The sequence below is a fragment of the Chinchilla lanigera genome, unplaced genomic scaffold (assembly GCF_000276665.1).
Source record: "Chinchilla lanigera isolate Chin_1 unplaced genomic scaffold, ChiLan1.0 scaffold00061, whole genome shotgun sequence".
Taxonomy (NCBI): domain Eukaryota; kingdom Metazoa; phylum Chordata; class Mammalia; order Rodentia; family Chinchillidae; genus Chinchilla; species Chinchilla lanigera.
Window position 1 is genome coordinate 11,768,915 of NW_004955462.1, and position 13,823 is coordinate 11,782,737.

Sequence of the window (13,823 nt, forward strand, 5' to 3'; positions counted from 1 at the left end):
GATGGTATGAGTGATACATCAGCTCTGGGGAGTGCGGATGGGGGGTAGCCTGTTTATAATACAAGCGGGGAAAAGAGGCTCGCTCTCCCCTTTGCTTTTGCTGCTTTGCTCTCTTCTGCTGCCATGAAGGGTTGCTCCTCACCATGCCACCCTGCCTTGGAGCCAGCTGATTATGGACTGAAACCTCTATGATCTGTGAGCTAAACCTTTCCCTCTTTAACTTGGGGCATCAGGTGTTTTGTCCAGCAATGAGAGAAATGTAACTGACATAAGCTTCCTTCCTCACACATGTCCTGAAGCACTTTTGAGATGAAGCAGGTTCCTGTCTAAACCAGACAGGAGCTTTCAGCCCCACAAGGGTGGGATCTTACCCCAATTATGCCCAGGCCAGTAGGGGGAGACTGCCTGACAAGATGATGAGTAGAATGCTTACTCATCCTCCTGCTCATCTTTGCTGATACTGCTGGCAACAATGTAAATATCACCTTAGAGAACTGTGGTCCCAGACCTCAGGATTTTTAATTTTAAAGAATACTTAGGACAGTCATGTAGCTGTCAATGTTTTATTTACCAGCCAAGAGCACAATCCACTTTATTTATTATCACTATAATATCCTAAAGACGGGAATTTTAAGTAGAAAAAAATGTACAAAGACACTATCTCATTGTAAAAGAAAAAAAAAAGGCATTCTCAAGAAAGAAATTTGGCATGGTTATGTTGAGATACATATATATTTATGTCACAAATTGAATGAAAATATTACCTGCCTGCAGGAGTTCTTAGATTAACATGAAGGTTCCCTGGTTAAGATGGAAAGACCTTAGAATGAGAGTCAGTCTGCTAAGGATCTGCATGACCTTAGACAAATCACATCATCTCTGTGGTATTTAGTATTCTAGTCCATCTCTGGTTGCTGGGACACCATACCTGACACCCTCATGTATCTTAGAGCTTTCAGTCCATACTCAGTTGGTTCCAGGGCAGAAATGGCAAAGGGGAAGGCCCTGGTGCACAGGAAAGCTGTGCCTGTCATGGTGTCTGCAAAGCAGAGAACAGGGAGGGAACAGGTTAGGGAGATAAACTCTTCTAGGTCATGTCACATCCCTGGTGACCTGCTTCTGTTGGCCAGACCCCACCTCCTAACTGCAGGTCAATTACTATGGCTCCATAATCCAGTCAACTTCCAATCACATAAGGCTTTGGGCACCATTTTGAATCTAACCCATAATACTTCACTGCCTTCTCCAGCATTAGTACCCCACTTAGAAGGCATTATGAGGATTAAATGAAATGAGTAAGAAATACAGGTGAGAAAACATTAATTTCTTCATTTTTTAAATAAGGGAATTTGCTTTGAGGTCTCCACCCCTTGAAGTTTCTATGATTTAAAAACAACACAGCCCAAACCCCCTGGATGGGCCGCAAAGTGTTTGTTTTAGAGAGAAAAGACCTTTTGGGGGAAGAGCAAAGCTCTTGAGGAGAAATTTTCCCCGAAGATCTGGGACAGATCAGATTTGGGGGAACCCTTGCAATTGCTCAGCTTCCCTTATCCCAGTGTCCTTTCACTGGTCCTATCAGTACACAAAAGAAAGCTGCAAATGCTGTTGGATTGTAGTTTGGCAGAAATGGGGCCTCAGAGATGGGAATGGGAGCTTCCCCTCAGGAAACTAAGATTGGGGTCAGGAAATAAAAATAAGGACATGAAAAGATAAATAACAAAAGATTTCAACCCAGATTATGTAATTAATTGGCTTTGAGCTCAGGGTGTCAGGATTGGGAGGTCCTGTTCTACCTCTGCCACTGTCTGTTATGGATTTTGAGATGTTCAAGGGTGTGGAATCTCAGGAGAATATAGGGAAGAGGGTGAGCACAGATATGAAGGGTGTGTAGTGCTCATGCAAGTGTGTGAGTGTGTGTGGGGTGAAGGTGATGTTTTTGTTTCTCCTAAACCATGGTTTCACTTCTCTCTTCAAGGGTCAACTCTACCTGAGATCCAGTAGGGGTGCCAGTCCCATAATCCTCAAATCTGTCACCAGGGAAGTTTTCCTTGACTTTGGCTCTCTTACTCGCCCTAGCCCCGTAGGTTGATTTGCACATGAGATGAATGACACTGGAGAGAGTTAGGCAAGAGAGACATTTTGTAAAGCACAAAGAATGATTTCAAAGCAGTGCAACTCAGTGCATTGAACACTGGTCTTTGCCTAACTCTTGGATGGGATTCCACCTCTAGAATCTATTGTTGTCACAAAACCTGGCTCAAACCCAGCCTCATCCATGAAATGCACATTTATGGATGTCCTGTAGGGCCCAAGAGGTTCTGGAAGGCTGACAGTCATGTAAGGGAGGCTATATGTTTTTGGGTTTTTTTTTTTTTTTTGTGTGTGTGTGTGTGTGTCTGTGCATGTGTGCATGTTTATATTACCCACCAGGGAAGAATGAGAGCAATTCAGATGCAACCTACTAAAGGACCCTAAATATCAATATTTTATCAGATAATATTGTGAAGGTCACACTTCCAAAATCAAAGCACAGCTGAAGGTCAGCTGTCCAAGGAAAGTGGCCCTAGAAATTCTCACTAGGAAAGGAAGACTGAGCCAAGGACACCTCACAGTGTCACCACCACCCTACCCCAAACTCACTAATCATTCTGAGAAAGCTGTACCAGCACCAGAGACCCTGGTGCTTGGAAATGTGTGTTCAGCAGTTAGGGAGTCATGGAAGCTGGAAGAGGGCAGTGGTGGTGGTTTGAAGGAGACAGCAGACCCAGAGATGTTTTCAGCTGCCATTATGAAGCTTCCCATCTGTTCCTTTAAGGCAAAGCTTGAGGCACATCCTTGGAGGTCAGGAGGCAGATGTCTGAGCTCCTTCCCTATGCAGGGATTTTCCTTTTTTATTATATGCACATGTGAACCAGAGCTTTCAAACAAAACCCGGAAAGTTTTACCTTTTCCTGAACAGCAGAAATAATTTTGGTAAGTGCTATTACAATTAAAATGACATCCAAAGAAGCATCTGTATAGCAACAGAATAAAATAATCAAAAAGATGAAATGGTTGGAGTGGCATCCAAGCCCTCCATCCTCTCCCTTATCTCTTGCTCCCACCTCTTTCCTCCAGTGAGGCTGACTTTTAAAATACTGCAGGTCTCAACAGGAAATCTGCTGAAGGTGCAAGAGTGAGGTTTAATAGGGTCTGCTCTGTGCTTGATCACCTTGCTGTCAGCGGGGACACCTACTGCTGGAAAGAATGACAGGTCTGATAAGAAGAGAAAGGAACAACCAGCAGGTTTGGCATCCCAGGACAGGACGTGCTTCAGAGAGAAATCTTCTACCAGAGAAAGGAGAGCTCTGCCAAGACCTGCCAGGGCTGGCTTGCAGCAGAAAACCTCCCCCGTGTATCTGTTGTTTGAGTAGGGAGCAGGCAGTTCTCTGTATGCCGGTGTAAGTTTTCCATATGCCCTAAACTCAGAAAAAAAAAGTGAGTTATACATCTATACATCTGTGGCTAATTTCTTAGGCATTGCCTAGAGCACTAGGCATTACAGTTCTCCAGAGAAATAGAACCAGTAGAATAGATACACAGGTGAATATTTATTTGGCTCACATAATTATGGTGGCTGAGAGGTCCTTCTGGAAACCCAGAAACATCAGAGAGGTAGCTGCAGGTCAGATCTCATGGCCTGAGAACTGGAGAGCTCATGGCATAGATTTCAGTTCAAGTCTATACTCCAACACCCAGTCTGAGGGCAGGAGAAGATCAAAGTCTCAGCTCTAGCTGTCAGGGAGCAAATTCTATCCCACTCTGTCTTCTGTTGTATTCAGGCCTCCAATGAATTGAACAAGGCCCACCCACGTTAGGGAGGGCCATCTCCTTGACTCAGTCTACTCATTCAAATGGTAACCAAGTCTATGGAACGATACTGTCTGGCAAGGTGTCAGAGAATGGGATGCAAGGGGCAGAAGGGAGGGGACATGATCAAAGCATGGTGTACACCCATATGGAAATGTCAGTGAAAGCCATTAATTTCTATAATTAATATGTGTTCATAATCATCATAATAATAAATGAGAAAAAATGAAGAGCTAGATCTCTTTGAAATGTTAATTATTTGCACAAGCACTCTCACAAAATAATGATTAGTCAAATATCTGGGCACCCTGTGACCCAATCAAGTGGACATAAAACATTAACTCTCACAAGCACCCATCTGTGAGGGAGCCCTGAAAGAGACAGGAAAACAGTGGGTGACTAGAATCTGGATGAGTGAAGTCTTGCACAGTGGTCCTGGGGTACTTTGGGACTGCTTCTTCTGTGGAATGCTGTTCCATTCCTCTTCACCCCCAAGACACATGTGATTCCTTGGGTGCTTCTTGAATTCTCCTGCTGACTTTTGACAGTTAAAAAGGACTCAAGCAGCAACTGTGAGAAGGACATGGTCACCAGAATCACCAGGATACTGAATGTATTCTGTCTCGTCGCTCTTTCTTTTCTTTCCTTACTAGTCCCTTGTCATGAAAAGGCCGAAGTGCTCGCACAATGGCAATAGCTGATGGTTTAAGAGGCCTGCAAGGCTTCCTATAAAAACCATTCCTTTGTGAACTAGACTTCCATTCTGACAAGGACTACAGTTATGGGAAAGAGACGCACACAAATCCCAGAAATGAGTCATCAGGAGTTATGACGGTGGAATCACTCTAAGTTCTATGCTTTGGTCCCAATTTCATGTATTCTCCCTATCAGGGACAGAGCAGCACATAATACCCTTGTTGAAGAATATGCACTATGGTTTGAGAAATGGTGGCCTCTTGTTTTAAGTATTTCTAAGGTGATCGTGCCTTTAGAAAACCTATCCTGTCACAACGAAGTGTGTGGGTAGCGTTGAATGTGTTACAGACAGTGCACTCTGTGGTGATTTGTTCTCCAAACCTCTCTTTCATTGTAAGTATGCACCTAGGTCCCCGTGATATTAAGTACTAACTCATGACAGTGAGTTTTGTGCTGTGAAGCCCTCAGAATTATACTAACTAAGGCCTTTAAAGGCAGGAAAGGCAAACCCAAATGTGTAACACCTGTTGATCCCATTCAAGATGAATTTTCTTCCTTTCCATGGCAGAAGAAATCCTATGTGGTCAGGTTTCACAGGTAATTGATGTTTCCCCTTGAGAGATGGTGCCACATGGGAACCACATGACAGAGTTCTCAATTTGACCTGTGTTGGTAGCATAGACGTTGGGTAGTGGAAGTAATGAGTTAGCATTGGTGAGTGGCAGCCCATGCAATTAGACCTGTTACCTGTCACCACAGTCATTACATTTATGTGCCCAATGTCCCAACACTGGCCAATAGAAAATTGAGCCATTCTGTCTGATTTTTCAGTGGCTCTTATGTGGTGGACAATATGGTAAGTATCAAGTGATAGATGGATCTTGCTTCATTCTTTGTGTTCAGTCCAATAAGTCATCCGCATAATCCTCCCAGATTCTGGTTATCCCTCCCAGATCACGTAGGTGTCTCTGATCTTTCATTCTTCTTCTTTCAGAGATCTACCACTAGCCAAGCCATTTGCCATGACTAAGGGGCCCTATTTTTTTTTTTTTAATTTTAGTCCTCTTATATAGCACAAATAAATGGTTAGGGGATTCTCCAAAGTTCTGCCAGTTGGAAGGGTTTTCCCTCATCACTTCGATTCCGTGAATTAGCTGGGAGTGGGTAAAGCTGTCACCACTTGGGGCTTTCATCCACACACTAAACTCAGCCTTTCCCTCCTCAGGCATCTCATCACAAGGGACCCCAAGAGAAGACAAAAGTATGAGCTGATGGAAGACACTCAAATGTAACAAGGGAAAATGTTGTGGGTGTGTGGGCTACCTGCTCATGAAGCTTACTGTGCTCTCCCAGGCTATTTATACTTAATCCTGTGCATAACATTCCCATCTTAGGGTTAACCAATGGCTTCCCTGAGTCTTGAAATTTGGTGGGTCTGACTGAGTCCAATTTATAATAGATTGTCTGGCCACATAGTTTTTTGTTATCTCATAATCAGGTATACTTGTTCTTCTACGTCCTAGTAGCTGAAGTTCTTTTCAAATGGTATGTACTTCTCTGATGCAGAAGGCATGGTTTTACTTCAAAATTTTGTTGGTTTATATTGCGATATGTTCACGGAGGCTTCCCACAGCTCCATAGAGCATCTCCTCCCACCATGGACCTTTAGTATCACAGGGGATTCTGTACCCTGTGGTTCAGTTTTCAGCGGTGCTTGCACTGCAACAGAAAACTTCTATAGCAACCTTTCCAGGGCCAGGCCCCATTGAAAGATAGAAATTTTCCATGTGAATGGTCACAGGAGAATTCCCAAGTATGAAATCTGCTATTCCTGTGATACAAAGAGGACTATCAAACATTGTGATCCTCTCTTAATGGTAGAAGCTATGAATTAAAGTAATCTATCAGTATCTTTGGAAAGACAATTCTAAACTTGCAAAAAAATATTAGATATGCCAAGATTCTGACTATTTATAGGTTTCATCTCCTACTCTGTAAAGCATATGTATATTATACAGGACCTCCAGCATGTTCTGTACTTCCTGTTACTTCTTAACATTGCCTCATCAATATCATGAATAAATATGACATTATTTGGAATGTACAAACAGCATACATCCCTTCAGACTCCAAAATAGATGGTAGGAGGACATAGCCCTGGGGCAAAATACCAAAGATACATTTTTTTCCACTCCATATGAACATAGGCTACATTTTGTCCTCCTTAGTAGGAATAGAAAATAACATATTTGATATTTCAAAGTCTGCATAACATATACCAGAAGCCATCTTAATATGCCCTAGTAAACATTCCACATTTGGCACAGAAGCTGAAATTAGGGTTGTTTGGATGAGAAAATACTATTCATATATTTTGATTTGTCTGTAATACGCTGTAACCCATTAGGACCCTTTTAGTCTTTGGAGGGTTCAAACTAATGACATGAATAGGGATGCCATCCCTACATCCACTAGGTTTTAAAATATTATATTCATCTTTTCCTTTCACTTTAGAATATAATATCTTTTTTTATTTACTATTTTGGTAGAGAGGTGGAAGTTGGAGAAAGAAATTTCAGAAATTTACATTTGACCTTCTTTATTTTAAAAGTTCTTACCTCACAATCCAAGGAACCTGTGAGGTTTCTGTCAACTACCAAGCATGTGAATTTCAGTTTTTATTCAAAGGCCAAGGAAATTACCAACTGTGTGTAGACACTGTTGAGCAGTTAAACCTAATGAATGCACAAGGCCCTCTGTGCTAGCAACTACACCATGATGACAATCTTGGCTCCAGTTATCAATGTCAAATTGGGAACTGTATCTAACAAGTCCTCCAAATATGTGGGTCATTCATTTCCCTCAGTATGTGGTTACCTGGGTAAATGGCCAAGAAACTTCTGGAAAAACAATGGGACAATCATTACCTTGTATTCATTCTGAAACAGTGGAAGTGTCTTTTCACATAGAAATCCTGCCTTTTCTTCTGTCGCTGGGTTCTGAATCTGAAAACTGACTAGCATCTGGAAGTTGGGTAATGTATCTTGACTTTGATTTGGGGTAGCTGTCTCTGCCTCTTTATCTATCTTTGATTTCTTTGATTACATATAGGACTAATAATCCTCTCAGTACCATCCATTCATTTTGTCCCCTGGTATGCCATGTTTTTCTGATCATTTTTGTGGATCTCTGTGAATGTGGACCCCTCCGGCTGCTCTCCAAACTTGTCACTCACGATAATAGTTATACTGAAGGTGTGTGAGATGTAGTTATCTGGATTCTAGAAGACCTCCAGGCATGACTAGCTGACTAGCTCCTGAGATAGTTTATCCTATCATTAAGCATCCAATTTGCAGAAATACTTTCTTCTGCACCATAAATAACATTCTTGCAGTTAACATCCATGTGGTTCACCTTTAGATAATTTCAGGTAGCCACCAGGCAAATCTTCTGTCTTAATTTCCTCACAGTGACTACTTTTCTTGCTTCTAAACTGATTCCAACAGAGATAGCCCTCTCCATTCACTAAGGAGGTAAAATTCTAATCTCAGTTTGTACGGAAGGGAAAGAGAACACATGTGCTCCATTGAGGTGAGACAAAGACATAGTCAAATAATAATTAAAAACAGATAACATGTATGAGGTACTTACTATGTGCTAGGCCTTGTGCAAAAACTATACTGATATTATACTCACAACAAGCATGCATTTATACAAGAAATATTTATTAAGCACCTAAATCATTCTAGAAACCAGGGATACAGCAGTAAAGAATACAAAAGACCCTGCCCTTAGAAAGCGTACATTCTAGAGTGGGAAACAGGCAATAAATAAGATAATTGAGTGCACTAGATAGCATGTTAGGTGTTGAGTATTAAGGAAAATAATATAATGCAGAAGAAAAGCAGGAAATGTTGGGTAGTGTCCAAGTTTAGATAGCGTGTTCGAGGGAAGGTATCACTAAGGGTAAGTTGAGTAAAGTCCTGAAGGAAGTAAAAGGGTAACCCCTGTGGACAACTGGGAAGACCGTCCCACGGAGAATAAGCAATAAGGGCAATGATCCTGAGGTAGGTACTATTAGCTCCACTGTACAAGTGCTTGAATGAGTTGCCCAACAACTTGCTGCTTGAGGATGGAGCTAGGATTCAAACTTGGGTCTGCTTGATGTCAGACCTACTTTACCACGCACTTGCCCAGTGCTGGAGTGTGAGTGACATCAGATAGCTCAAAATGCTCTCTGCTGCAGATGGTGACACAAAAGCCTGGAAGATGGAAGCAACTTATTGAGATGAACATATGTGGGTAACGGCTGAGCTGAGACTAGCATGCTGTCACTTCCATTCCACTGTCACTGTTTCCAGAATCCAGACATTTATCCTCTGGCTAGAAATATTTCCCAAATCAAATGAGGGATTTACAAAAGCTTTATCAATGCATTTTGCTGATAGGCATTTTAGAGTCTTGTCTTGACCTAACTGCACTAAATGATGTCTCTGATCTCTGACTTTTCTTATTGCTGGATATGGACAAGGCATAGACGATGGAGTTGGATACATCTAAACCGGAAAATAGGCTCGATTCTTTTCTAGCTATGTGACCTTGGGCAAGTTATTAAACATCTCTGACTCCAAGTATAACCTTCCATAAGAGGAGGGTAGAATGCCTCTCAGAGATGTGGTAGGGATTAGAGAAAATAACACATGGACAGAGCCTCACACAGTGACTAAAATGTTAGAGATGCTCCAAATGGGTTCCTTGTTCTCTCCTCTGTGTTATTAGTTGTCTTTTCACATGCACAACTCTTAATTTCTTAGCTTTTTTATCATTATTGAGAGTTGAGAGATTATTTTATATATCTAGCTACTTGACACATTTTAGATTATATGGTGGTAAATGCACAGTAAATGCTTAAAAGTGATTATCCGACTGCTGGATTAGTGGAGAAGAGAAAGATGAGTGACTATTGCTTTGGGATTCTGTTGATGCATCAGTCACGTAGTTGCAGTATCTGACAGCTCACCATAGTTGTTTTGGCTGATATGACAGACTAGCAGGTATCTTCTTACTTCTTCAAAAGTCACTATGCGTCATTCTGGAAGAGAGGCCACTTGTCAGGTAGAGGGAGATGTTTCTTCAGTCAAGAGAGAGGAGTAGCTGTCACCACCTGGACGTCCCAATGATCAGAAGGTTCTTGCAATTTCCTGGTAAGAAAGTAAAAAATTCCAGTTTCACTCGCAACCTTATCCCCCTATACCCACAAATCTTTCATCAGGACTGCTATCAAAGAGTCAAATTGACCGATTTCAGTTTTTATTTCTTTTGCTCACCCTCTGGCAAGTTCTCAACGAGCAGCTAACCAGCTGAAAATAGGAAGAGAAGAAAAGGGCCTGGACTTAGATGATTTCAGAAATGGCTCATCAGCCACCAAAATTGAAGTTCCTTTTTCATTCATATAATGTAGAAAAAAATTTCCATTGTAAATATTAGGAATAAGTTCAATGGAATACTTTCCTTGCAATTTCTTTTTAAGGAAAAAGAGGATGACTCATTCTTGTAGCATTTCCTTATATGTTGGTATATTTAATCCTCAAAGCAACTCTGTGAAATAGTTATTGCCCATGTTTTCAAGATGAAGCACTGAATTCTAACAGCATTAAGTAGCTCACTCAGTGTTGCAGAGCTAGTAAGTTGTACACACACATTCAAACCTACATGTTGTTAAAAGGCAAATGATTTACACAATCTGAAGTGAAACCAGAGTATCCTACATGCTATTAATATGATTACAAAGAGTCCCCCTTGCACCTTGTTTTCTGCCTCCATTTAAAAAGACTATGGAAGAATAACCTCTCCTTAACCTACGGTAGGTCATCTCCCTTACTCTCCCATAAGTCAGTGAAGGCTGACAGTGTTTTGCAATTGTCTCCTTTTTAAAATAATGAATTATTTAAGGAAGCCAGCCTTCATGCTAAAAGAGTGTCAGATGAAGGGAATATTAACTTCATAAAATGTTAGTAAGGCATCTAAGATTGACTTGTCCAGTACTTGTCTTTGAATACCCTAGTTACGATGATCCTTGAGATACCAGGCTTTACTGCTGTACACTAGAGAAGTGAAGGGACAAAGCCACTCTTCTCCTTTTGGGACTGGGAATTCAGAGGAGAGAAGGAGACTATTTAGAAAAGTTGCAACGAGAATCGGCAATTCTGAACTCAAATGTTGGCCAGTTCAATTTGATATGTTTTTTTCCTAAATAAATCAAGCCATCCATGTATTTCTATTTACTATGTACATATATAGGAGAATATCAGAAAGAAATTATGGAAAATGAATATTGCTCTGTTAGGGTTACAGAATTATCAAGATATTTCCCCATATTTTGCAATGATTTTTATCTTTATATAAGGAGTATAAAAAAACAATAATTTTATTCACTTTATTGGATGCTCTGAAAGTATCCATATGTCCAGAGCTAAGCTTTCTTCCCATCAGCTTCCTAATGTGACATTTGATTGCTCTGTCACTGTGGGAAGACAGATTTCTCCTATGATGGAGGCACAAGGGCAAATTGTAATGTGGAATTGGGTCTCCCAGAATTTGTACCCAATACCCAAAGACCAACAGCCTCAACTTTCTCCAGCGGTTTTCATAATGAACTCTAAAGTGGAACTGGACTTTTTCAAGCTAGTGTCTCTGAGCACAGATTTTCCAGCTAAGATTTTCCTTTGCCTTTTTATCTGAGGGGCTTGGAAGAGTACTGAAAAATCAGTTATTTCATCAACAAATAACAGATGTTGACACAGTTGTGGGGAGAAAGAAACGCATCTCCCTTGTTGGTGAGACTTTACAACCACTATGGAAATCAGTATGTGGATTCCTCAAAAGACTAAAACTAGAGGTTCCAGGTGACCTAGCTATTTTCTTTCTAGGTATCTCCCAGAAAGAGCTAAAAGCATCATGCTACAATTATATATGCACACCCATGCTTATAACAGCACAATTTATAATAGCTAAGTCTTGGAAACTTTCTCCAGGCTCGCAGAAGGATTAGGCTCACGGAGGGAGAGAAGGAGCAGGCTGTCTGACTACAGCCAGATACTGAAAAGTCAGAGACAGAGCAGCAATATTCAGAGCAGCGCCAGAGAGGGCTGGGAGCACTAAGCTTGGAGCAGACTGCTGGGAGAATCATGCACTAAAGTCAGAGTTTCCTTTCAGAGTGTTCCTATTAACACATTTTCTTGGCTTTAGCTTTATGGCTACTGGGATGAGTGGCTTTTTTTCCTTTTCCAAACTGCCCTTATCAGTAAGGCAACAATAGGTAATTTAATTAGCTGACCTGAATGGCAGCCAGTTGGAGCTAATTTGGTTTTGTTAGTGCTCCCTGGTACACACAGAACTGATAAGCACACTTCCTTCCAGACAAACAGTAGGGTTTGGGAGGGGGGTGGTGCTAGCGACAGTGGCTCTTACCAAAGTCTGTCTTACACCTGTGGGATTTAACACTTGACCAAAGGCAAGCTTTTCTAAAGTTGGTATTCCCCAAGGGCCTGTCAAATTTGTCATCTGAAAGAGATAAAATAGACAACTGGGAAATTGCAAAGGCAAGGTGCCCAGGATGAGAGTGCTGGAAAAACACATTCCCCTCAGCAAAAGGAATGCTTAGCCAGAGGACCTGGACCATAGCCACGACTGGCCTTCCCCAAGTCTTTCCACCTCTGTGTCTCGGTCACCTGATGCTTCATGGTAATCACTGCCCCACTTCCTTCACAGCTGGTAGATAAGAGGGCTTGGGCACCCACAGAGAACTACGCCGTTGGCGAATGTTTTGATAATGAGCATAGTACCCAGTAGATTCTCTGGTTTTGGAAGGCAGGAACTAAGCACCCTTTGTGTCCTTCCTCTTTGTGTCCCTAACATGGAGTCTAATCAGAAAAGCTGCTCAACAAATAGCTGATGATTGGATGATAGAGGAAAAGAGGAATACCTGGGGATCATTTAAGGTGTGGGAACATCAATACACAACTAACAGACTATCAGTCGTAAGGCATAATGCTTTTCAGGTCAGTATTTCAGCCCTCTCTATTTTTGATCAAAGAAAATAGTATTAGAAAGAACTGTTTTGTCACATTCATTTTCAGTACATCAAAACAGTAGTTTTACAGATGCTACTGTCCCAATTACATAAGGAACTATACCTAGGGCAGCACTTTGTGTTTGCTTTGGGGTGGGTCTCCCTGGTGAATACTGCATTTCATTGGCATTTCTGTGGAATACATGATTTAAGTAGAAATAAGCTGATTTGGGGGTTGAAATAAGTTAACTTGAAACAAGTTTCAGATAGGTGGCTTCAAGACCAGTACTCCAAAAGTCCTTTTCTAAGGATGTTTCATATTTCCAAGGGCTGGAGATACAGCTCAGTGGCACAAGCATCTGCCTCAGTGGCACAAGCACAAGGTCCTGAATTCGAGTCTTGGTACCAAAGAAAAGAAAAAAAGAAAAACTTACCTATTTCGAAGTAGTCCCCACTATCTATGGATTCTGGCCTCTAAGTATCCTTTAAATCCAGCCCTTTCTTACCATTGAAACCATTTTATTTGTATCTTTCCCCCGCTGTTCCCCTACTCCAAAGAATAATTTTTCAAAATGAGAGAGATCTCCTGTGCATGTCAGACAAATAAGAATGTTTTGTTAAGACCTCCCTCATTCTATTCCATCAAAATCCAGTTCTTTAGCAAATACCAATTACTATACTGAAGATAACCTGAAAGGAAGTGAAATCTGTTGTGTTATAATAGCTATTCCAATGGGCTCTAAATTGCCAGTGAATTCCCACATTTGGGGTGAGTACAATCTGCTCAGCTTGGGCTGTGCAGTCTCCGGGTTGGGCCTGCTCTACCCCCTGATGCTCATTTGCATGACACCCTGAAGTTTCTCCAATCCCTCCAAGGCAGATTCACTCGGTTACAATTCTTCACACATTCCTAGCCTTTGACTCTCCCACAGTTAACTAGAATCAGAGGTGGATTACTCTTCATAAATTTAAATTATAGGTAGATGCCTAAAATGTTTATAAATACTCCTATCCCTTAATTATAGTTGGTGCTCTAACAAAAATTTTGTTATTTTATTATTTATTTCTCTTTTAGTTATTGACATGATCTTCATATCTAGATTGTTTTTTCCTGCAGTGATGCCCCTAAACTACTTTGGGGCTATTGTATACCGAAAGGCAACAAAATTATAATGGAAAATAACATAGAGTCTTAAGCCACACTGAC

The 13,823-nt window shown here is 41.2% G+C and overlaps 1 protein-coding gene across 2 annotated transcripts in view; it reads right to left on the reverse strand.

Moving 5' to 3' along the window:
* Positions 1-8,253: 8,253 nt before the first annotated feature.
* Positions 8,254-13,823, reverse strand: part of Pbx1 (pre-B-cell leukemia homeobox 1) — a 305,901-nt gene continuing 300,331 nt past the window's right edge. For both annotated transcript variants that reach the window (XM_005398252.2, XM_005398254.2), the window contains one exon: positions 8,254-9,746. In XM_005398252.2, the coding sequence (XP_005398309.1) occupies positions 9,726-9,746 (21 nt within the window). In that variant the 3' untranslated portion in view covers positions 8,254-9,725. The remainder of the gene's footprint in view (positions 9,747-13,823) is intronic.